Consider the following 25,575-nt stretch of genomic DNA (forward strand, 5'->3'; position numbering starts at 1 on the left):
TCTCCGAAATCTGCACGACAGTATTTTCACTAAGAGAGAAACTGCTACCGCAATACCTCCCTTTACAACCAGCTTTGCTGCGAAGTCGAGCCAACTTCTTCTATCTGGAGAAGGAAAACTCTTGTGGAAAAAAGGACAAAAGCAGCTGGCAGTTCAGCGCCTGATTATTTTTGCACAACATTTACAACCAGCGCAAGCTCGGGATTTATTTATACTTTTTTTGCTGACTTCTAATTGGGCAAAGATAGTTTTTTTGCGGCTGTTTTGTGGAAACAAGGAAGCTGCAAGATGGATTTATGGGGTTTGTTTTTCTTTTTTAACTTGGTTGCTTTCTGTCAAGCGTATCGTGAAGGAAGGACCTCGATCTTCCACAAGAAACCTCTGGTGATCACAAACAGAAAGATTCCTTCCTCCTCCTCTTTGATTCAATCATTACATATTACAATAAGTGTAATAAACTTCCAAGAGAGTATATGTATAAAAGATATCTAAATATGCAAAACCACATTGCTAAATTATGAGTAAAATCTGGAATAAGAAAATCCTGACAGCAGTAATTGGAAAAATTTAAGATCTGGTAATTTTTTAAAACCATGAAATCCCAGCCTTTGTGAACATTTTGAAATCATTAGATTAGGAACTGGAGTATCTTTGTCCTGGAACTGGCACTATCAGTATGTTTCGAAAGTGAAAAATATGAGGTTTTTGTTTTTCTAACTGTTAACTTATATTTACTTTAGAGATGGGGGTACTTGAAAAGAGTAAAGTACTACAGTAAATGTAGCTTCTAAATATAATGAGACAAGACTCACTTGGGGAGATAAATTGGTTTTAAGGAGACTGACACAGAAAGAGATGTTGCTCTGTATGCTGCAAAGATCTCAGCAGCACCTCAAATCTGTGATAATTTACTTGTGTGCGTACCTGAGCTCTAAATGTGGCTAGTTCAAAAAGAAATAACAAATAAATATGCTCACTTTTTATACCGGTGATTCATCAAATCCGAAGACACGTATTTGCCTGAACTGACGCAACTTCGCTTTTATTCACAAAGTGGCCTGTCAAGCTACATACATTAACTGATGTAATAAGAAAAAAAGCCAAGTAGACTGAAACATAAAACGATCAGTAAACTTCTGAAAGTCTTGAAATATACGTAAGTAATAAAATGATCCTTGCCTCTTAGTTTTGCTCAAAAAATGGATGCGCTGTTCGGTGCAATAATCTGCCTCCCAATAAGGCAACTGCTATAGAAAGTATTTTGAATATGTAGTGGTAACAAATCATCAGATAGAATAAAGCAATTTTATTACCTTTTATTTCTTTGGTAAACTTTACCCTTTGGGAATCTGTCAGAGGTTTTTGTTGTTCTTCAATACTTTTGAAGTCCAAAACTTCACATACAAACTCGATAACTGGCTGTGCTTTGTAAAATGCAGTTGCAGATACTGTAGGCAAAAATGTTAATGTTATTTAACAACAATACCAAGGAAATTTTTAAGAATCCAACAAACAGAACTAACTTTCTGGCTTTCCAATGAAAGAGAAAGACAACTCAATCTTTTTATAGGACCTACCATCAATATTTAACATCATTTTCCATAAGGAAGGTCTGACTGATTGATGGAAGCCAAACCAAACTTCTCTGCCACCACCCAATGGATTTGAGCACCCTTCTGAAGCTGTAAAGAAAGATCGCCCCACAGGAGTATATCTGCAATAAAGAAATTTAGAGCATAAAATTAAAGCAAAAAAAAAACCAAACAAGGGCGGTGAAGCCATAACTAATGTAAATTCTCATACTCAAAAGCACAGAGATGTCAGCGTTTCAAATTACCAATAATCTGAGATTCCTGTCAGGACTCAGGTTACAACTCTCCAAATCCAGATAGTTACAGTAAGAAATCGGCTGTAACTCAAATTTGTTTAAATTTATTTTCAGTATGGTTCTTAACATACCTACTAATCCAAATTAAAAGCAATAATACCTTTTTTTCAGCTATGTTTCAGGAAGAAAATAATTAAACATCTCTGCTATTAATATGACGACGTAATAATGTCTCCCCTTGTGTACAGCTTTATCCGAAACCCACGGAAACTTTGTGTGCGTGAACAACTCATCTAACAAATATTTTTGAGGCATCTTTCACCTTGGTAATTCAGTACTGCACACTTAATATCAAATTAATCAAACCAGGTTCAATATGTTCCTCTGAACAAGGATGTGTGCCTCACTAGTCTGGGCTGGGTGTTGTAAAACCTGACTAAAGGGATTTTTATTCTTTTTTATCCTTAATGTGAGGATAAAGCCAATGTAATATAAGGCTATTTAAAGATATTTACATAAATTTAACTCATTTTCCCTGTTTAGCCCTTCAAAATGGGAAAGTTCAGCCCCACTAAGCTTTGTTCTTTACTTTCCCATCGAATGTAATTCAAATAGTGGTCTTGAGCAACTTGTTAATTAAACCCAGTGTCTCTTGGGTTGGACTGCAAATGCTGTAGATCCCACTTGCTTGGAAAAAAAATCATTTTCAAGTTTTTATTTTCTATAAAAATAGCTACACTGGGTGGTGTTAATGTCCTCCTAGCACAGTATCCTTTATATAAAACTGGCAATAATCATCCGCCCAAGGACACATAGGAACAGGGTAACGAGTTTTAAATACATCCTTTGTCTACCAACCTCCAACTACTTTCTGCGCAGGGAGGGTTCCTTCTCTGAAGCCTACAGAGAAACGGGGTACGAGCGAGATCATATAATCCTGGAATAGTTTGGGTTGGAAGGGACCTTTAAAGGTCACCCAGTGCCACCCCTGCCATAAGCAGGGACATCGTCACCAGCTCAGGTTGCTCAGAGCCCCGTCCAGCCTGGCCTGGGATGTCTCCAGGGATGGTTCATCCACCACCTCTCTGGCCAACCTGGGCCAGGCTCTCACCACTCTAATAATAAAAAGTTTCTTCCTTACATCTATTCCAAATTTATCCTCTTTCAGTTTAAAATCATTACCCCTTGTCCTATCATCAAATGTCACAGAGATGGCAGCAAATGTCACACAAACATGCAGCAGGTCTGAAGACCAGCAGGGAAAGGGACTTGTGTCCAGGCTGGAGGCTCCTAATCCCACACGATGAGCAGAAAAGCAACATATTGCCTCTTGCTTGAGCACACCACAGCTATTATTTTGGTTGAGTTACGAAAGCACGTCCTGCCCAAAAAGCCGCTGAAGCGATTCAAAGAACGACGCAATCTCCTAAACACCGTCGAGCTCTTCCCCTCACCTCATGGAAGGCAAATGCCTCATCACCACATCCAGCGCCTGGATGGTTTCGAACGGGACGCTCGGCAGCCGACCAGAAAGAGCATCGTGTAAAGCCTGCAGGCTCACGCAGGACATCCACTTTATGGCCACTTTGAATATCCTGTCCTTTCCTTCTCCTGGCAGCGTGACCTCCAGCTCCACCTGCAACAATGCCAAACAACAAACCAAGATGATTCTTTCCATTTCAATGGGAAAATGGGGCTCGGACGGGACGACAGGTTCCTCCGAACGGTGCTACAAAGCATGTGAGGAGACAAAAAGCAATAAAGAAACCACCATATTCATTAGGTACAGCCTCTTTTTCCAGCTAGATCTTTCCAAAGGCATGTTTGAGAAAACTGGTGTGCATCTATCTCCATCTTTGAGGCAACGCTATAATTGAGAAGAGCTTGTGTTTCAACAGGGAGGTCTCTGTGAAGATGCGATAACCTGATTTCAGGTGCCCAACACATGCTGATGCATCACTGCTCACATCAGCTCCTGTATGCCTAAAATAAATAGGGGGCTGTTGCTAGCTGCCAGGATTCATGAATTTCTGGTATTTGCTCTCTAGAGCGCTCAAGTGCTTTATATACTATTACCGTAGACATAGATCAAATGAGAGAAAATAAAATCCACAAAGAGCTTTCAAAGGGAAAACCAAAACAAAACACCACCAGCCCTCAAACAAAACAGCCACAAAACCCATCCACCCAAAAAGCTCTTATTTTTAAATACCAAAGAAAGAACAAACGATGACCCCCCAAGTACTGGTGATGGCATCAGGTAGGAAACAGGGGCACTGCTTTGATATGTTGTTCCCTACATTGAATTTTTTGTCTAAAAACCACTGGCAAACTACATAACGGTACATTACTTTAGCCGATTACTTGTAGTTACTTGTAATGCTGATTTTTTTTCTCTTCATTACAACAAAGAAAGCCTGGGCACAGAAGTTCTTAGACTAAAACTGAGGCTCGTCTGAAACGATGAGCAGTTCTGGGAGCGACTACAAGAAACAACAAGATCAGAGAATCCTTTGTGCTACATACAAATAAAAACATTGCATTTTCCTGTCCTAGGGAGTTTACAATTTAAATATCAAAGGCATTCACTTGACAGAAAAACTGCAATTAGTGGGCTAGTAAAAATAATACATGGGTAACAACAAGTTAATATATGCAATCATCTGGTCTTTCGCGACAGCGCCTTCAGTCAAAAAATAGGAAAGATAAAAAACAATAAGCCTCCCTGTATCCCCCAAAAAAACAAGTTGACAATTTATAGTACGCAGTCAAAATTAGTATTACAGCCACATCTCTCCTCTAGTACAAACATTATTCACCAGGAGACTGGAGCAGAAGAAGGAGCCATGCGAAGAACAACGGGAAGAGTCTGTAATTACGGGGTTTGTTGGTCTGAATGTGGCCTGGCAGGTGAACTCTGCTGACAAGCTGGGCAAATAAAGGTTCAGGTTTTCAGCTGACACAGGCTGGACGCTGTCTATGAAGCCTTTTTTTCCACCACGCCATCAAAAGGTCTTCAACTTGCGTCTCATTTACAGTGGATGGAAGATCTGTTACGCCTGAACTGTGTTTTTCTTCAAACTTCTCTGCTCCTCCAAATCAAGTTCTGTAATTTCTATTATCGCCGATACTGTTAAAACACAACTTATCTGACTATTAACAACCTTCCGCTCCTGGTTTCAATTTACGAAGCTCCTTCACCACGATGGAATGGAAAAGATGAAGAGCGGAACTACTTGCGTTGCGGTATCCGTATCCCCGGTAGAAATAAAAGACGCGGGATTGAAGAATTTCTACTCCGGTTGCTAGACTGCAAAAATCGATGAAGTTTAGCATGGCTGCGACGGTGAATTCACAGCACTGAATTTGGCCCAAACAGTTTTTGCTGCTGGGTCTCTCCCACTTCAAAACAGCTGCAGTCACTGCTCAGATAAATAAGGTTTAAATTCAGCTTTTTGGGTTTTGTTCCTTTAATATCTCACCTGAATTACAGGCTACTGAAGAGTGCATGTTTAAAAAAAAAAAAAAAACAAAAAACATTAGGACCAAAAAATGTGTCCTTAATCAACATACTCAAGGTCACATTAGGCACTGCAATCCGAATTTAAATCTCACAGTAACATTTTATTCATCCCCCTCTGTATTTTAAGGGCAAATGAACACACTCATGTTTGACAGAGTAAGCAAAATAGGAAGACAAAGTATATTCAAGTGTGTGTTTTACCACATTCTTTATTATTAAGAATAAACTCTAAAGTCAAATTTAATGTTTTATTTCCTGCAGTTTCACCACATGTAATCTATCCCCAAATAAAAAATTCCCAGCCTCAGTCACTAACCTACTACCGCTCTTAAAAAGAAAAGGTCTTGTAGCTGCTGTCGTCCGATTGACTCATACAAATCAGCAGGTCACTGTTTAAAAAGAATAAAAATTAAACTTGACCACGTGTTTCTGGGGAGTTCTTAGTACTCCTCTATAAAATCCGTGCAACGCTACGTGATTATTTTATTGTGCTTTGAGCATTCAATGTACCTTTTCTCAATTAATCTTTTCCAGAGAAAAACAGTTCCCAACCAAGTATTTGGATGCTGACCTCCCGTGGACTTGGTCAGAAATCTCAAGCTAAGCAGGATTTCTGTATCAAACTGCAGCTCGGTTCATTCAGAATTACTGTTTTCCTAATTAAAGACAGCATAAGATGTATGTTAAGATGCATCAGTTGTTCTTGAATCTTGCTAGGTGAGAAAACTGTCACATTCAGTTGAAATTTAAAATGGGTGTGAGAACCATGAAGGCTGAATAGAAAAGATTAAGACTATTTATATAATAGAAAAAAATTCTAAAAGAAGCAGAGTCATCGGCAAGGATAAAAAAACCCAACCCCAGAAATCACAACCTTCTTCCACTAAGATTAAGGATCCTCTATTAATCATTGTATGTTCATGAATCTTTTGGATATGATCCTAAATGTAATCAGATGTGCAGTAAACGTGCAACATTTGTTAGGTACAGAATAGCCAAAAAAACCACAAATCCAAAGAAACCTCATCTAATTACGCTGGAGGAAAGTCCTAATACCTAAAAGCTTTATACTGGTTTAAACCACGCTTAAACCAATCTAGGACCACGTAAAAATTTCCCTCATTAAGCTAAATTTCCCCACGTCCGATTTAAACCAGCTCAAGATTTTTCTCTACTGGGTCTTTCCTCCAGGGTAATAATATTAATATACGTAAGGCAGAAAAACCAACAAAGTCCCAGATCCCATGGGAAACATGGAAAAATACGAGTTTATTAAAAGCGAGCCTAAATATGAGCCACAGATGAAACTATTTGAGCCAGCTTGTGCCAAACTCCACTAAAAACACTCTCCTCAGTGACTGCCTTTTGCAAACGATCATTGCTTTGGCTGGATAATTCTGTCCCACCCAAAATAGTTAATGAAATCGTTAGCCAGCCTTTTCCCAGGTGTAGGTTACAACATTCGCTTGCACGGACACGAAGGAATCGGGGCATCAAAAGCATTTCCTGTTGACACAGTCACTAGACTTTATTTTTACCGTGTACGACTTACTACACATGGGCTCAAAAATCCAAAGAGAATCAAGTCCTGTTCAGTCAGCAGGAATCGAGACACAGAAGTACCAGGAGTGCTTTATCTCCTCCAGATCCCATCAGAGAAGGGTCAACTTGCATTTCACAAAGTCTTCTAAGATCCGAGGATTAATTTGATCTCGGTTTATCCTCCATAGATACACCATTTTTTCATTTACCTTATTAAATGCAGAATTCCATACTTGTCATAAAATATATTGTCGGTCATCCCCAACTTGGAAAGTATTATAGTTATAAAGAGCTCTGCGTGAATCCAGAGAACTTGTTTAAACCCCTAGGAGATACTCATTGAGTATCGTTCCACCTTTAGCAAACACTGAGCAATCTTGTATGTCCAACCTGTAGGAACTGGAACACCATATGTGAAAGTGAAAAATAAAAAAATTTAATACTTTAAAATGATTCCGTTATAGTTTCCCTAGACACCAGCTTATCAGTTAATGAAAAATAATTATGACTGGAGTAGCGACTGAGCTTTACTGCATGGGATTCACTTTAATACCTTTGGGGCTGAATTAAAATTACATACACGAGATTAAGAATTGGATTCAGGTGGAACTATTAGCTCTGTCAAGCACTGCACAGGCACACAATATGAGACAGCAAAGGACAGCATCAACGATATTGCAGCGCACTGCTACTCAATTTATAAAGACCTCATCTCTGCTCCCAGTCACAGAAGGAAGTTTCCACATTTCTCTGTATCTCCCTTTCCCCCTTTAATTCTACTTTCGTCTAGTTAGGCTGTAATCAACTTCTACGGGATCGGACAGTCTGCCCCTGTAACCGTGCACACCCCACCTTGCACCCAGAGCAGAAGGAATAACGGCCTCTGGGAATTACCACAGAGTACTGAGAACGACTGTATCCTCACGTGTTCATCACCTACATATAAAAAAGGCCACGGAAAATTCCATCTGATACCAGACCGCAGAAGCGTAGGCTGAATTATTTTATACGGTTTGTGTGTTAGCGTGTTCCAACACAGTCCCTTGTGCTTCAGCACTCAGCGATGGGTACAATTTGCAGCTTTGGAGTGACCAAAGAGGTCACCATCCCACAGACAGAGCTGGCAAACAAAACAAGTCCTCTCCAATTGCCCCAGGGCTGAGCCAGCAGGTCTCAACCTGTGCAGTTCACATTAATTTGGCTCTCACATCATAAAGGATTAGCAAAGAGGTTCCACACCACCAACAGAGGGATGGAGGAGTTTATTCCAGCCGGTGGAGAGTGAGAATCAGCTTCCAGTGGGTTTTGATGAGACTAACGAGCTGACACACCTGCTTGGGTCATTCCGCTCTCCCAAACTCAACCGGGCTCCCACTTTCTCCCCAGTGCCAGAAAGATCCAATCATTTCCTATCAGTTATTACAGAGGCTCTGCAAATAGTACATTAAAATCTCCAATTAGAAACTTCGATATTTAAAACTTACTTTATCTCTCCCAATGGGAAGCGGCATAGCTGTATAAAGGTTTTTTCTTCCATCAAACACTGGCTTGCGATCCCCAAAAATCTGGGTTTTAAAGTGCTGAACCATATGCTCCACTATTTCTCTGAAAATACAAAAAGATGACATTAATTCAACTTTTTACTTTTGATGTTAAGTACCAAATGAACACTAACACTAACATTTATGAATAGAGGCATTAGGTAAATGAAAGGTTTGTCCACTGCTGGGTATTAAAGACAAGATTTGTTTGACTGATCTGAATTAAAGAAACAGTTTCGCAGACTAAACTGTTTTCTTAAAGCAGCTATTTTTACCTTTTTCGGATTGAAACTTTCCTGCTTCTTTTCTGTGATCTACTGAAAGTGGTAAAGCAAAGGCTCATGCTCTCTCAAGCTCAAAACCAGAGGTGCTGGGTGTTCTCCTGGGGTTTCTGCTCCCCTGTGCTGCAGCTATTTCTGCACCCAAAAAATTGCTAACCAAACTTGGTGCAGGGACATCGCACTGAGAAAGATTACTTTGAACTGGAATTTTTTTGACATATGCAACGGAACTGGGATCCATCCAACAGAACTGCATGTGTACATTCACTGGGACCGGTGAATATTAGAAATACAAATTCATTTAAGCGTAGCCAGGATTAGGTTTCGTGTTTGTATGAATGAAGTTACAAAGTTCTTGTCAAACCACAGTGTTTACACACTGGTCATGCAAAGCAGTTCAGCAGCCCATGAGAGGTCTGTTGGAATAACAACATCCTTTGATGTCAAAGGTCTTTGGTCCAAATGTCCCAAAGAGACGTCCTTACAAGGCTGTAAAATCTGAAATCCATCAGTGATCTGCAATACGCTGCCTATAAGATCCTTAACACACAGCTCGGGGCAAAAGGGCATTAAGAAGTTAAACTGACACAGAAAGGAGACCACGGCATCCTCTTTCTTCAGCACCCTTGTCAAGCAGCAGCTCGGAGAGGCTGCAGGTGACTATTCCATACACCTTGACTTGGAAAGGCAGTTAACCCAGCATACAGTTAGATATTTCAGCCATGTAAAATTCTGAGATGAAATGGCATTCATTCAAGAAAAGAATGAAGACTAGTTTAATTGACAATTTCTTTGCTGTGTGCCAAGGCTTTAAGGCAAGATGCGACCACTGAAAGAAACTTGATTGGCCTCCTAAGAAATAGGAGTAGAACTTGACCCGGTAAGTCCTGCCTCAGGTCTGCAACGTCTGCCTGAACAAGTACATAGCTTGGAGGGTGGGAGGAAGGAGGTGTATTTCAACCTTGAGTTAAAGACTGAGCAATGGAAAACCCATTCTCTTAGTGAGCAAGTTCTTCCGATTGTAGAATCATAGAATCATTGAATCATTTTGGTTGGAAGAGACCCTCAGGATCATCGAGTCCAACCATAACCTAACTCTGGCACTAACCCATGTCCCTAAGAACCTCATCTAAATGCCTTTTAAACCCCTCCAGGGATGGCGACTCCACCACTGCCCTGGGCAGCCTGTTCCAACGCCCGACAACCCTTTCCGGGAAGAATTGTTTCCTAATATCCGATATGAACCTCCTCTGACACAACCTGAGGCCATTTCCTCTTGTCCTATCACTTGCTACTTGGGAGAAGAGACCAACCCCCTCCATGCTCCAGCCTCCTTTCAGGCAGTTGTAGACAGTTGCAAACTACGTTACATAAAAAAGAACATCTCCACTTGATTAAGGTTTTCAAGCTTCAAACCACATTAAGCGACGGTGCTTCTCAGCTGTGGGTGGAGACATCTCAATGAAAAGCAAGCTGTGAAGTTAAAAGAAGAGTTATTTACCAATTCACTAACTTCAGCCTTTCGGGACTACTGTTCTACCGAGATCGTGTGAACATACCAAGCAACCGCAAGCACAGCTCATCTTGAACCTCGTATGAGTCCCAGCTGTCCTCATGAATTAAACCAAGGGCTATATATATATATAGGATTATGCAGGATGCACATGTAGTCCAATTCTTAATGGTAGTTTTTCAGCTGGCTTACATGTTCCTTGTATATATATGTGTAAGCACACGCAAAAATATAGGTATATGTGTAGGACTGAAAGGTCCTGGCTCACAAAAACCCAGGTGCATGTACGTCTACAGGGTAACGCATGCAGGAATAAGCACTCAAAAGAAATAAAACATCCACCTCATTAAGCGAATTCAGTTTGTATTCTTCCCACACTGCTCTGAGAAACAAGCACCACACCACTGTCAAATGCGTTTATGACATCCTTGTTTACTGCAAAAGGCATTTAATCTCTGTAGATTCATACCTGCTCCTGTTACCACAACAGAGGGAGTGACTAACCTGACAAAGCAGAGCGGGTTGGAAGCTGTCAGCGGAGAAAGATCTTGCTACTGAACATAATTTGCCTTTTCACTGAGAAAAAGGGCTTTATTATTGAATAATTACGCTCTCTGCCATTGATGAGCAAGCACCCACACAAACTGGGCCACCACACAGAACTACAACCCACAGCAGCAAACCAGTTGCCAGGCTGGAGCGGGTGGCAGGGATACTGGTTAATGAAAGCAAAGCTCTCACAGCCCCCACTAGGAAAAAAGGGACTGCTGAATTTTTTTTTCAGCGCTCCAATGCAGTATTTCAATGAAATGAGCAGGGTTTCCCTTGGGGAAGAGAGTTCGGCTTAATACACTTCCAACCGCATTTGCTTTTAAAATTAAATTCAATTCTCGACTAGCTTAAAAATTAAATTTATCATAGATCACTACAGGAAAAAAAAAAAAACAGAACAGCAAAGCGTAGTGATGCTGCTTTATGAAAATGCTGTTACACTGAAGACTCAGTAATAATAACAGATGTATTCCAGTTTATTAATTCACATTAGGAAAACTGGCTTTCGGGTGGCTTTTTTGACTTCACCCTCCGTTCATGTTCCCAACTGCATGTTCCCCGCATGCGACCTTTTCTAATAAGGAAAGGTTTTGCTCTTGAATATATAAACAAGCCATTCCGATCCTCTACAGTCAAGATGTAGGTAGTTACGATGAAGACACTTGTGGTTTCCAGTCAGTGCCAAGTCTTGTTCTCAAGTTTCGCTTCTGGCAACACCGCTGTTTTTCAAGTCAATGAGGTTGCCACACGGTGACTAATAGGGCACAAATGCAAAATGCAAGACCTAATTGCTTGTTTCCTTGGCCAACTGATCCATGTTTTCACCTTGCTATCTGTTTCAGGAGCATATCTTTCCCTTATATAGAATCTGCTGATGAAGGATAATTTCTTACCTAATTTAGTCCCTCCACGATCCTCTCGCAGCAGCACAAACAAATGGGTTTTGCCTTCCCTTGGCAGTACGGGAAGGTGGGAAAACAGGCTGGTAACACCAACTCCGCGCTGAAGGACTCGTCAGCCAATTGCATATGGATATTTAACCACGCAATACGAAAAATCATATTTATCAAGCTGATTTATAGCCAGCTCCACTAAAGTTAATCCAATTTATCCATCTGTCACCAGTGGCTTTCAGCAGCAGCATCTTAAGATGCTGACAAGTTCCATCAAAATAAGAGACAATTAGCACCAAAGTCTTAGATTGGTAGAGAAAGATTTGGAGAAAAAATGTTGATGGATAAGCAAAGTTGGAAGCTACCAGTGAAGACTGGCACACAGCTCCAGCATTTTCAAAGGAAAACAAGAATGTGAGTAAACTGAGGGAAAGCAAAGCACAGTCATTACCTGTTAACTCTTCTAGGACATTTTTCTGGCTTTATATCCAATTCGTAATGGTAGATATCTATTTTAGGAATGTCCATTTCAAAGAAGTTGGCTTGCAGTTTGATTGTTCGCCCAGAAGTGCCAAAATCTGGTCGAGGAGGGGGTTTAAAGGCATATCCCTGGATTGGTGGTGGCAACGGTGGAGGAGGTGCAAGCACTGAAAAAAGACAGAAAGCACAAATTAACCATCAGCTATTGCAAACTGACAATTCAACAAACTTACAGACTACTTGACCAATGCAGCACAGATATTTAAACCGGTCACTTTTTTAAAGCAATCTGAAAAGCTCCTGCTATTAGGAGTCTGCAAATTCTAGCTCTCTTGCTCCCACGCTGGTTCGCCATTCGCGGTTATTTTCTAGCCCCGATTACTGACCGAAACCTTCGAATCAGTTGCATTTTCCTATACGACATGTCAGCTGGGTGGGAATTTGAGAGACCCAGCGGGCACTGCTGGGAAAGCCAGAACCAGATCTTTGTTGCGGGGAAGAACCTCCGTTCTAAAACAGACACTGAACCGAATCATCCAACCACGTTTATTTGGGCAAACGCCTATGAAATTGAGTTTCTAGCACCTAAACTGCATTTGTGACCACATTTGGATGAGCTGCATGGACTTAAAGCAAACGCGACGCTTGCATTTCAGCTACATATATTAAACTACGTCCTGCTGCTTTCTTTGAACAGAAAGTAAACAGCAAATAGTCTAGTGCTGCTGTAGCGTATTCTTGAGCTCAAACACCAGCTGTAGATCACACAATGTGAAGCAGAAGTGTAATAGCTGCTTGCAGTTTTTTCAATCTACAAAATCCCATTAAAAATCCATGGGGAAGCGCGTAAGGTACGAAGTCGGGTATTCAGAACTCCCGCAGCATCAGAACTCAGGTTTTCTCTGGTCTGGAGCAATAACAACTTGCAGCAAAATCTTCACATGTGAAATAAGCCAGGAGGCTTCTCATTACTTATGTATTACTTAATATTATTACATATTACTTATCTATCCAGGTGTGGCTTCCTGGGATTATCAAATTCACAACACACACCCCTTCATTAACAGATCAGCCGCCACTTTTCCACCCTCACTTTCCCTACTGGAAAGCTGTTTCAGAACTGTGATGCTCTAACACTCAGAAACATCCTTCCATTTTTATTTATTCATTGTCAGGTTATACTCGCTGACCTTCAGATTATGCACTCCTTATAGTATTTTTAGATTTAAACCAAATTCCTATTTAATTCTTAATTCTAGGCTGTACCACTTCTATTGGTCTCTTCTCATAAACCTGTTTTTTTTCCCCCTCATCTTTCCAGTCTTTTTTCAAGCTAATGCATTTTCAGCTCACCTCTCCTGAACACCAGGTGTTATTTTACACGAGGTCTCATCAGAGTCCAGCACAACCGCACTGATGTTTTCACCTCTCAATTGGAAACGTCGGGTTAACGAGCCCTAAACCGCGTTTGCCTGTGGTACCACGGCCTTGTACCAGCAGCTCTTGGCCACCCCGTGACCGGTCAGTACATGCGGTTGTCTAGAAACAATCATCTCCCAGTTCACTATCAACTCCAACCTACATGATCCTTAAAAAAAATTTTATATATATATATATATATATATATATATATAATCCTGCTGCTTTCTGGATGATGCTCAGCTCCTCCTTTTCTGACAACGCCTCCTGCGCCCCATGATGAAGCATCATGTACTTCACATTTACGCAAAGATCGTTAATAAAATAATAACAAGACCATTCCCAACCTTAGTAGCACCATTTCCAAGCTTTACCCTTCCACATGCCCAGTTTCCCACCCATCAGCATCTCCTTATTTTTACTGTTCTCCAACCTGACTTTCAGCCCAAATTTCCCCATATACCCAATATTTCATCAGAATCCAGACCGTTTAGTTTGACATTGGGAATATGATAGAGGGTTTTGTTAGCTAGTTGTTTTAACAGTTCTTGGGTTTTCTCATTCGTTTTATATTTGGGAAGCTTACTTCAGATTCTTCAACACTAACTTGATCAGTACGTTAAAGACGTTTGTTGCTAAATACTGGCATTTCCATGACCTAAAACTTCAGGTTTCTGTGATAAAAGATTATTCTCTCTCCCTATTTTACGGACATAAACTCCTCCAGTTTTGCTTTTAATGGAAATACAGCAATTCTCATCGTTTGTTTCAAGTATTTTTTGGAAGGTGCTTAACTCATCCAAGTGGCCCCCTCAGCCACCATGTCCCCTTGCTTGGTATTGCAAGTGCACAAAGTTTCTGTGTCATTAATTTGGGATACAATTTTTTTTTTTGGTATCATTCCGTGATCCCCATAGCACCACCCATTCAAAAAATATTTTAATTTTCTGCCATTTCTTCCTGGCATTTGTATTTTACCATTTCCGTTCCTTGTTACCCACACTCTGCATTCTAGCTGCAATATGTATTACCATTATCTCATCAATATTAAGCATTTGCTTTTGCTGTTTATTTTTACGCCTTCTAACATTTCAGTATCTACTGCCACATCCTAATTCCGCTGCCCTTCCTGCTTCTGTGCCAGATTTGGTACGTCACGGCTAATTTTTAGAAATATGACATAAACAAAAACAAGCTTACAAGATTTAGAAGTCCAAAGAGTAGCACCATGGAGGGGGGAACCCCTCCGCAAGCTATTTATGCTGCAGTATTAAGTAATTCTGTAATTAAGTCCTACATCCTCCTCCCACTGTATTAAAATGCGATGGTTTACTATTTCTCACAGGGGCGTAACGAAGCTGTTCAGGGATCGACACAATCACATCTTGCTCAACAATCTCATTACATTCCCCCACTGTAGTTTTAGTGACGAACTGTAAATACAAGTGAGGGCATATATTCAGTTTTGAGAATAACACGAAATGCTGAGAGAGAAGCACAGACTCCTGGGGAAAGATGTGACCGCAGAGTTTTACAACCTGCACATCTGATGGAGAAAAAAAATAAAGTTATCAAACTGTTCAGAAAGCAGGACTACTACCATGCTGTATTTTCATTTTAAACATTGTTTTCAGTGATTTTTTTTAATGATCCAGTATAAGTTTTTAAAAAGGAAGCTATTTCTGGCTCAACTGCCCAGGCAAACTTATTTAGGGCAGGGTGTTGCTTCAAGGAGATAAGTGCTGTTTATTGAACAGCAGTGCTGACCTGATAAGCAGTCAACCTATATTTTTGCCGCATAAAACAGATACATATGCATCAACTATAGAACCGAGGGATATGAACTGAACTTCAAGAGGAAAAAAAATAAATATTACAACTGGTGATCTGAATTTGCTTTTTGGACTAGCGCCTCAAGAAGAAATGCAAAGTCAAATTATCTTGTGTAAAATGTATTATGCCAACCAGCCGTGAAGTGTAGAGTCACAAAATACTGAATTTGGTGCTGACGGGAGAGGATAGAGCCTTATTATTCTTCCCTATCAAAGAAAAAACCACAGGCTTCAATCATAAAACACAAATTGCTACGTTCAAAGCGATTCAGCTGCCCCAACTCCTGTCAAGGGAAGAATTAATTAGAACAAGGATTAAATTCTAATAAACTGGTGCATCCGTGTGATGAGTATCAGAAGCTCCTCACTCATTTACTAGATGATAATATGAATAATAAGAACATTTCAGCCTTGATATGATGACTGGGACCATCAAGTGCCCCATTTTAAAGGTGTGAAGTAAAGTAAGCTGCATATTGAATAATGAGGTGCCAGTATACTGTCCTTAGGCTTATTTTCATAATGAAAAAACCCAGACTTCCCATTAAAACCCCAATTTACATAAACTCAACATTCATAGTTATCAATCTCGGGAAGTGTAATGTCTACTGGAAAAAAAGAAAAATTTTTGTCCTTCATTCTTTGTAATTTTTTAAAGCTTAACTGCACCCTGGAAGCGCTGCCAGTCAGCAAACTTGCAGGTTGAAGGTTTTTTAGCAAAGAATTATGCAATTTTAATGTGCAGTCAGAGGCCTAATGAGTTACTAACTAAGAAGGGGCCAAGCTAGTTGCATCTAAGGGCTTGTCGACACAGGAGATTGTCCGAGCATAATTATAACACTGTAATTATATCAGTAAGTTTCTTTGTACGGCAAGTCCTAACGTATATTTAACAAACAGGTGAGGTTTTCACAACTCAAAGGATGCCTGAGCATCAGGCTATCGCAACCTACGTTTGTCAATAGGAAGTCTCTAAAACCATTTTTCCTAAAAATATAGGCTCTAAATGAACCTAAGGTGGAAGGAGGAAGCCTTATTTGGAAGCTTCATTCTTGGTTTTATTATTTCTAATACCAGCTCTTCTGGATCATCATGATGAGTGTTTTCAGATATTGCTGCGCAACAGATGCACTTTTCAAAGTATTTTAGGTTAAAAAGAACCGAGACTGGCAAATGAACAGACACATCTGCTTGAAAAGGCTTTTCCAGCCGCTGCTGTAGAGGTGCTGAGTATCACAAACATGAAATGAAGTAGGTTGGAAGGGATCAGGTTGACTTGTCCAGTCAAGTTTTGAGTATCTTCAAGGATCGTTTCCACAACATCGTTTACAACCCATTCCAGTGTTTGATCACCCCTGTGGTCAAATAAACTTGCCTTATACTCAACAGGAGTTTATTGTGTTGCAGCTTCTGGCCATCGCCTCCTGCCCTGCTCTGGTGCACCCACCACAAATCTGGTGGTGTCTTCTCCATCGTGACCCCTGAGGCAGTTCCAGCAAGCCAGAAGATCTCCCTTTAGCCTTCTTGAAGCTGAACAAACCTGGTTCTCTCAGCCTCTCTTGGTAGCTCAGGTGCTGCTGTCCTCAGCCACCTTGGTGGCCTGTCACCAGGCATGCAAATAGGTGATGTCCCCTTTTAGGAGGACAGGCTTAGAATGGGAGACTTGGGGAGAAGACACTCCATGGTGAGGCAAATAGGATTTCCACAAATAGTTATTCAACTACCAGCAATAGAAGGAATTCGGAAAGAATGTGGAAAACATCCAATACAAATCCTTGACAGGGTCTGCACGGAGTTGTTATTTCTTTTCTTTACATATATATAAGGTCAGAGCAAGAAGAGGAATACAGGGAGTTCAGCTTTTTCCTTTTAGGACCCAAATACAAAAGCTTTGGGCTCCTCAAGTTGTCTTACAGTCTGAGTTATATAGAGAAGTTTAACTTTTGCACTGGCTTTCTGTTGAGAACCGTTAGAGACTGATAGGAAAAAGGCTGGCAGTGTTTTCTACGAGATAAGGAAAATTCAAAGCTGCAGCTCAAATTCCCTTGATATTACAGGGGTAGTACAGAACCTGTACATCTGACTCTGCTGCTCATTAGGCATGTTTTAAAGTATGGAAACCAAAAGTTCTTCAGTCAAGCTATAGTCTTATTGGATTAGATGATGCACAACATATAAAGGAAATTTATCTATTACCCATGCTGAGACACATGGAAAATAAAGAGGTGACTGGTGACAGCCAACATGCTTTCACTAAGGACAAATTGTGCCTGACAAATCTGGTGGCCTTGTACGATGAGGTTCCAGCCTTGGTGGATAAGGGGTGACTGATGTTACGAACCTGGAATGTGACACTGTCCCGCACGACATCCTTGTCTCTTAACCGGAGAGACATGGATTCAACAGATGGACCACTTGGTGGATGGTGGACTGGCTGGATGGTCACACTCAAAGAGTTGTGGTCAATGGCTTGATGTCCAAGTGGAGACCAGTGACGAGCGGCGTTCCTCAGGGGTCGGTATCGGGACTGGCGCTGTTTAACATCTTTGTCAGTGACGTGGACAGTGGGATCAATGCACCCTCAGCAAGTTTGTGAGGACACCAAGCTGTGTGGTGCAGTCGACACGCTGGAGGGAAGGGATGCCGTCCAGAGGGACAACCCCAACCACAAATACAGGCTGAGTGGAGAATGGATTGAGAGCAGCCCGGAGGAGAAAGACTTGAAGGTGTTGGTTGATGAGAAACTCAACAGGACTCAGCAATGTGCACTTGCAGCCCAGAAGCCAATTGTGTCCTGGGCTGCATCACAAGGAGCGTGGGCAGCAGGTCAGGGAGGTGATTCTGCCCCTCTGCTCTGATGAGACCCCACCTGCAGTGCTGCATCAAGCTCTGGGACCCCCAACATAAGAAGGACATGGACCTGTTGGAGCGAGTCCGAAGGAGGGGAATGAAGATGGTCAGAGGGCTGGAACAGCTCTGCTGGGAGGACAGGCTGAGAGAGCTGGGGTTGTTCAGCCTGGGGAAGAGAAGGCTCCGAAGAGAACCTTCCAGTACCTAAAGGGGACCTACAAGAAACATGGAGAGGGACTTTTTACAAGGGCATGTAGTGATAAAACAATGAGTAACAACTTTAAATTGAAAGAGGGGAGATTTAGATCAGATGTAAGGAAGAAATTCTTCCCCATGAGGGTGATGAGACACTGGAACAGGCTGCCCAGAGAAGCTGTGGATGCCCCAACCCTGGAAGTGTCCAAGGCCAGGTTGGACGGGGCTTTGAGCCACCTGGACTAGTGGGGAAGGTGCCCCTGTCCGTGGCAGGGGGGTTGGAACTAGATGATCTTTAAGGTCCTTTCCAACCCAAACCATTCTCTGGTTCTATGATCTGTTACAGTATTATCTTAAATATCAACTATTGAAGGTTCTTTACTAAGATACAACTGCCAGAAGATTTCAGGAGGTTTTCTGCTAATAATGCATCTTATAGAAAAACAGTACTTTGTAGAGCCCAGCAAGGTAAATAATCTGATAAGCATCTGGAGGAATGGAAATAGGTGAAGAGCAAAAGGGAAAAACAGTTCTTCTTTTCTTTTAATGCAAATAAAGTGTATCTAAGACTACTTAGAATAACTCCATTTGCCACTTGCTGTCTTAGCTGTACCAGTTTGGACACTGGGCAGAGGGCTAACAGATTTCTAAAGGTGTCTCAAAAAAAAGGGCAGTGGGTGGGGAGGCTTTATCTATATCCACTATGACGAATAAATTCAGTGTAAAAGCCTTATCGCCCTATAAATCAAGTAAGATCCAGTTAAGTTGTTGTCCTGGTTTCGGCTGGAATAGAGTTAATTTTCTTTCTAGTAGCTGCGTTTTGGATTTAGTATGAGAAGAATGCTGATAATACGCTGATGTTGTGGTTGTTGCTGGGGAGCCAAGGACATTTTCAGCTTCCCACGCTCTACCAGGTGCATGAGAAGCTGGGAGGGGACAAAGCCAGGACAGCTGACCCAAGTTGGCCAAGGGGGTGGTCCTTACCATATGATGTCAAACTGAAGTTGGCCAGGGGGAAAAATGCCTCTGCTCAGGAACAGACAGGTTATCAGTGCCACGGGCGGTGAGAAATCGCATTCTGCATCACTTATGTTGTATATTCTATTATTATTTCTCTTCCTTTGCTGTCCTGTTAAATTGTTATCTCAACCCACTAAAGGTTTGGTTTTTTCCCACCCCCTCTTTCCAGTTCTGTCCCGCATCCTGCTGCTGGGGGGAATGAGCGAGCGGCTGCGTGGTCCTAGTTGCTGGCTGGAGTTACACCACAACACTTGTACAACACACAAAATGGTCATTGGACACATCGAATTCAACTTCCAAATTTGCATGTCCTTTTACTTAGTAGAAAAGTAAACAACACCTTACAACTCTTACTTGTCCAGAGCCACATTTCTGCTTTAAAACAGGTCGCAGCCGTAGCTATATACACATATGCATACTCCAAAATGTGGATTTATGTTACCACCTTTATCCATCCTTTGGGATCACCCAGTCTGCAGATCTCAATTTCCTTTCCTAAAGCTCACAGTCACTTATTCCTTTTTTTACTCTTTTTTTCTTATTCCTTTTTTTCATGCACCAGAGTGCCTTCCCCCTCTGAATGTCCATCTTATATTTGCCACAAGTTTCCAAGCCATGTATGACTCCACAGTTGGTAAATCATGATTTTCCATGAATGTTCTTTCAAATGCTATCCAGGTAGATCATTTGAGGACGGAGTGTCCCCGTTCCCCATCGCATTCAGTCTGTTCCTTTACTTCTCTCAAGCAACTGCTCATCCCAGGCCACCACGTGTCTCCATTTACACTTGAAGCCAACCCTTAGAGACATTTAGCTCAACTATCTTCTTGCATTCCTCGTTTTTTTCTGCATGTTACATTTCTGCTACTTCTTTTCTCACTCTGATCATATATAAACTGTGCCTGGGTAGCCAAAGATTCATATATGATGCCTTTTACGTCATTTTTGATGGAGCCCCGCTGTAAAAGTTCTTCTGGTCTCTCACTTTCTAACCACAGCACATGTGCTACCAGAGCTAGGGCTGCTTCAACACTGAGGAGGAAAATGAAGGCGTTGTCCTCATATCTGGTCATATTTCAAGTCCCATGTATGACCATTGAGAAGTTTAGGGGTCCCACTCTGCCAGATTGCTTCTAGCTTCTTAGTGCTGTAGTATGAAATTAAATATCTGAAGAAGGAGTCCAAGTGTTAGATAAGCCGCACTGCCTTTGAAATAGTAATCTCATGATGTCCAGTAGACCTAATCTAGACATGATTTTTATTCAATAATTGTCACTTACTGCAAAAGAACTCAGGCAATGTAACTCTCAAGTCAATCCTTTCATCTAGTGAAAGATGCCCCTGCCCACAGCAGGCGGGTTGGACTAGATGATCTCCAAAGGTCCCTTCCAACCCAAATCATCCTATGATTATTTTATCTAGGATAAATAATCAGTTACAGATCTATAGCTCTCTTGGTTATCCTGGTTACTCTTTGACCTCTGTAAGACAGTGATGTGATCTCTCCATAGTGCCAGAACTTATATGATCCCCAGAGACCAGAATCACTCCCAGACACCGACGGTGTGAGCGGGTGTTGGGGTCAGAAATGAAAGGGAGAAACGAGACATCAGTCCAGTTTGCTTTGTAACTTGTGACCACGCTTCAAATATGAATATGTGGAAGGCTACAAGAACAAGATGCCAGAGAACCAAAGAGAAAGACATCAATGCTCCAGCAGAAATCAGCAGGCGAGAAACAAAGAATGGGGCTTTCCAGCCCACAAGCTGCTTCTGGACAATGTCAACTCGCAAAAGTTAGTACTTTTTTCCTCCCACATTGTCCTTGCAGCCTAGAACTTCAAAGTTCTCCTCCAAATTTTCAAATACTAACAAGCTGGTTCTCACCAATCTACTGGCCACCTGCAAGTGGGGAGAGTGGCAGCAAAGCACCATGAGAGCACACAGAGCATAAAACATCTGTCCTCGCTGTTAATTAGCCAGGTGGCTTAACCGATCCCTGTATGCAAAATTGTACAAATTACTACTTCAATCCTTCCGAAGGGAGGCAGAGAAATGCTTTTAATTACAAACTGCAATGTTGAATTAAGTCATCCAAACAGTGAGGCTCATCCAAACAATGGAGAGGATGCTTAGGGCTTACTCACAAGTCAGCAACCCAGTTTAATGTTAAATGTGAATTCAAACTACAAAATAATTCCATCTTCAGGCAAACCTCTAGCCAATGAAGGGAGAAATGGAGAACATTCTTTGTGCTATTTATCACACTTGAACACAATGATGCATTCAGTTTTCCATACCTTAGAAAGCGATCTTGAACTAAATTCCAGATGCCTTTTCTAACAATTTGAAACAAATAAAAGTATTTTCTGCATTTGTAAAGAGCAGTGCTTCCATTCAAAACCATCTCTGTCCTTTACCACTCCAAAAGGCCTATGTAGTGAATAGAGACATCTTCTAAGAGGAAAAAAAACCACACACACAACCCCCAAAACAAACAACAAAACAACAGGCACAAGCGCCTATTCCTCCTTTCATGCTGCTGCTCCCCTGCAGAAGGTAAGACCAGAAGTTCTGTATTTTTCATCCCACGTGACCCTTCCCTTACCCCTTGTTTGCTGAGATGTTGCGTTTGGACTAGCAAAGAAATGTGACTCCCCCTCCTTTATTAGTTGACACTTGCACCTGCATAGATATGTAGGAAACAGTATAACCCACTCTCCGTTGTCTTTAATTTTTTTTCCTTTTTCTTTAAGTCACTAAAAGGCTGGCAAAACATTACTTATTGCTCCTCCAGCCTTCCTACCAACACCCTCCCCTTCCTTCTCCTTCCAGATCCCTTGTCATTACATCCCATGTCTCTCCTCCGGCCTTATTCATCATTAGAGACATTAGTGCCCACATGAACACAAGTTCCACTGAGCTTAACGAGCTCTAACGGCTTGAGCTTTACTCCTTTGCCACTGGCATGTCTGGAAACTGGTGCTACAGCGAGCCTGAATCCACATCCCCTCTGGTATTCACATTGTATACAGTTTCATGAAACACAGAAATTATTTGTCCTCGACTTATTAAAGAAATAAGCTAAGACGGCTGTATTTTGTGCTGTACCTTTGCAAGCATATTCATCCCCCTACAGACTGTGGCTAGCAGTATTTTTGTGTAAAATTTAAAAATAAAATTTTTAAGTTGTCTTCATACCTAAAGTAGTTTTTAATTTACAAAACTCAACCGGTGACCTATAACTCAGAAGCAGTCGTGCTTTCCTTGAAAAAGAAATTTTTCCCCATAGCCACACTGGATTGATCTAGAAAAACATGAACACTCTCGTGGCTTAGTTTCAAAATAGGAAATTCACAGTTAAGAGCTGAGGATGTGCTTTATTTTATCACTTTAGATAGTGAAAGCAGCTGCAGGAGCATCTTTAACATGCGAGAGATCCAATAGTATCTAATGCAGTTTCAAGAGATAAGGCTGTGGTTTTCAGCATCACTGCAAAGGGGTAAAACGCAGGTTCATAATAATGGAATGAGGTATGGTGAGAGCGTAGGCTTTCAGCAGAACTCCCCTATGAGAATCTTTTTTTCCTATTACATCTTGGGCTGGTTTTTTTTCCTCCACCTGCTTCTTGTAAGCAACTTAAGTTCTGGTTTGAGTTGATACAAACTAAAACTCGGTGCCATGCGAGTCATGACGGCACCAACACGGGAGGAGACCACAAATAATGGCATCTTACTATAGGGAGATCCAAATCCCCACAGATTTTTTTTCTCTGGCAATACTTTTCTCCTGCAGTGTCACTATCAGGACCTTAATCCATGGGGTACCTAGTCCTGTAAATTTCCATTTTTGGTCTGTGCATTATTTTAAGGATTCTGTGAAAGGTAATAAGTGTAAAAAAAAACACCCAAAAAGGTACATACAAGTTTCCTACAGAGAGGCCACTGAAGCTTTACATTAAAGGGGATTTGCAAGGCAGAAACAATTAGAAAACAGTCGTGGTATTTTTTCCTAATCACATAACGAGACCCAAACAATAAAGCTCCACTTCCTTGCCCTGGTGGGAAGTTTCCTCCTTCTGAATGAAGCTCTCCCTTTTTAAACAACACACCCTTATGCAAATATTCCGAATCCATACAAATTATTCCCAAGCATTCCCTCATTAAAACACCCAAACTAAAAACCACCGGACGAGTTCACAGAGACATTCACTCTTCTGCATCGTCATTTCTACGCGAACTTGGGTTTCTTCTCTATTTTATTTTTGGTTTGTTTGTGGTTTGGAGGGTTGGTGGGTTTTTGGGTTTTCTTTTTAAACCTTTGACTCTCATTAGCTTTCTCAACAAAAATACTCAAGTCAGAATAGTTGAAGGTGACAAGCATTTTTGCCTGAGAAACCTTACATTGTGCCAGCAGTTAAAAAACACAAACAAGAAATCCCCTGCTCTCCCAAAATCCTCTGACTTGTCCTCCACATGGGAGCAAACAAAGATTTTGGAAACGACAGAGGAGCATGACAGGGCAAGAGAGCACAACCAACAGAGGGACTGATTTAAAACAACTAGAAGAATGGGAGCATTTACTGCAAACCACAAGTTGTATGAAAGGACAATGAAATAAAAAGTTCATTATCAAAGGATAAGCAAAGCCAAGAAAACAGCAACATTTAGATAGGAATTTACCCTCTATGAATAGATGCCTGTCCTTTAATACTAAACACTTGCTAAACAAGTTTCAAAAGGCATATAACAAGGCCTGAGTAATAATTATGTTTTATAGTCTTATTCATCTACATGACAAGTTCAACTTCAAACAATTTTGAGATTGATCTAGCTAAGCCAGTGAAACCTCCCCTCTTGGGAATTCTTCTAAAATTGGCTTATTTAAAATAAATCTAAATTAGCACAGCCACACACTTCCTGCTACTAAATGAAAATTTAAATTTCATTATTTTCTCACATTAAGAATTTCTAACGTAAATTTCACGATCGAACTAATAACACCAAAAAAGCACCACTGAGAAAAAAAAGTCCTAAAGCTCCAATCTGTGACATTAGCAGCTCGAACAGATACCTACGGTATCTAACACCGCCTACCAAATCAGCTCCTCGTCCGGCCACAACAGAGTTCTAGTTTGTTTTTTTTTCTAGACTACACACAAAATCATCAATTTAATTCGCTATATGCAAATCTGTGTTGTAAAACCAACATATTCTCACACTACCCAGGATGATGGGCCGAGATTAGTTTATTCCTCGAAAGACCGAAGACTCAATTTTCGCTCCGCAGCCCCCTTGCCTCAGTCACACTGCGACACAGGTTGGAAGTGACCTAATGAGACATACGATTCACGTAGTTTAAAACACACAGGCTTCAGATTTATACGTGTTTCATGGAATTATGTGTAGCGCGATTTAATTCTTCACACAGGTGAAAAGTTAACATTAAACATATTCTCCACATTCCAACTACGAAACAACTTGCGCAAGGGAACGCAAACGGCTTGTTGTTAGAAGAACTGTTGGGAAACACAAGTGGTGCAAAGCAGCTAAAACTAACTAGGAGGGGGACAAAATCAAGATTTGGTTTTACTTGGGATCGGTCTGCGCAAAGTAACGCCTGCACAAGCATTTCTTTCTGCAGCAGGGCTGGGTGAGCCTAGTTTAAGTTTACTTAAGCTTAAGTTTACTTTCAGCGGCAAAGAGTTTTATTTTTCAGTTGCCTGTTGAACTAAGGTTGAATGGAGACTAAAACCTACGACAAAGACAAAACACGACCGAGCAGCCCTGACAAAAAAATAGAAGAGGACAAATTACAACAGGAGAGAACGAACGACTCTTGTCACATGTGTGATTAAAAAAAAATCAGTTTCACAAACAAGATTTGGCAGCACTGTGGACAGCTCAATGAGAACCGAATTCAAGAGACAACACTGATGGCAGCAAGAGAGAAAAACATCAAAGTAAACGTTGGACTGACTTGATTTTGTCATTATCAGTGGTACTTTCCCATCTAAATCAATGGTTTCCTTTTACCTTGCTGTGTCCAGTTTTGTGAAGTCATGCAGTTCAAAAACCAAAACTTTTCTTTTTAGAAAGCCTGGTCAT

At 41.1% G+C, this 25,575-nt stretch overlaps 1 protein-coding gene across 1 annotated transcript in view; it reads right to left on the bottom strand.

Moving 5' to 3' along the window:
* Positions 1-25,575, bottom strand: part of AGO2 (argonaute RISC catalytic component 2) — a 47,620-nt gene that overhangs the window by 16,295 nt on the left and 5,750 nt on the right. The window contains exons 2-6 of the mRNA XM_065630278.1: positions 12,125-12,320; positions 8,378-8,498; positions 3,283-3,464; positions 1,578-1,714; positions 1,314-1,448 (exon numbers count right to left, since the gene is read on the bottom strand). Coding sequence (XP_065486350.1) covers positions 1,314-1,448; positions 1,578-1,714; positions 3,283-3,464; positions 8,378-8,498; positions 12,125-12,320 — 771 coding nt within the window. The remainder of the gene's footprint in view (positions 1-1,313; positions 1,449-1,577; positions 1,715-3,282; positions 3,465-8,377; positions 8,499-12,124; positions 12,321-25,575) is intronic.

Source organism: Caloenas nicobarica, chromosome 2, assembly GCF_036013445.1.
Source record: "Caloenas nicobarica isolate bCalNic1 chromosome 2, bCalNic1.hap1, whole genome shotgun sequence".
NCBI classification, from domain to species: domain Eukaryota; kingdom Metazoa; phylum Chordata; class Aves; order Columbiformes; family Columbidae; genus Caloenas; species Caloenas nicobarica.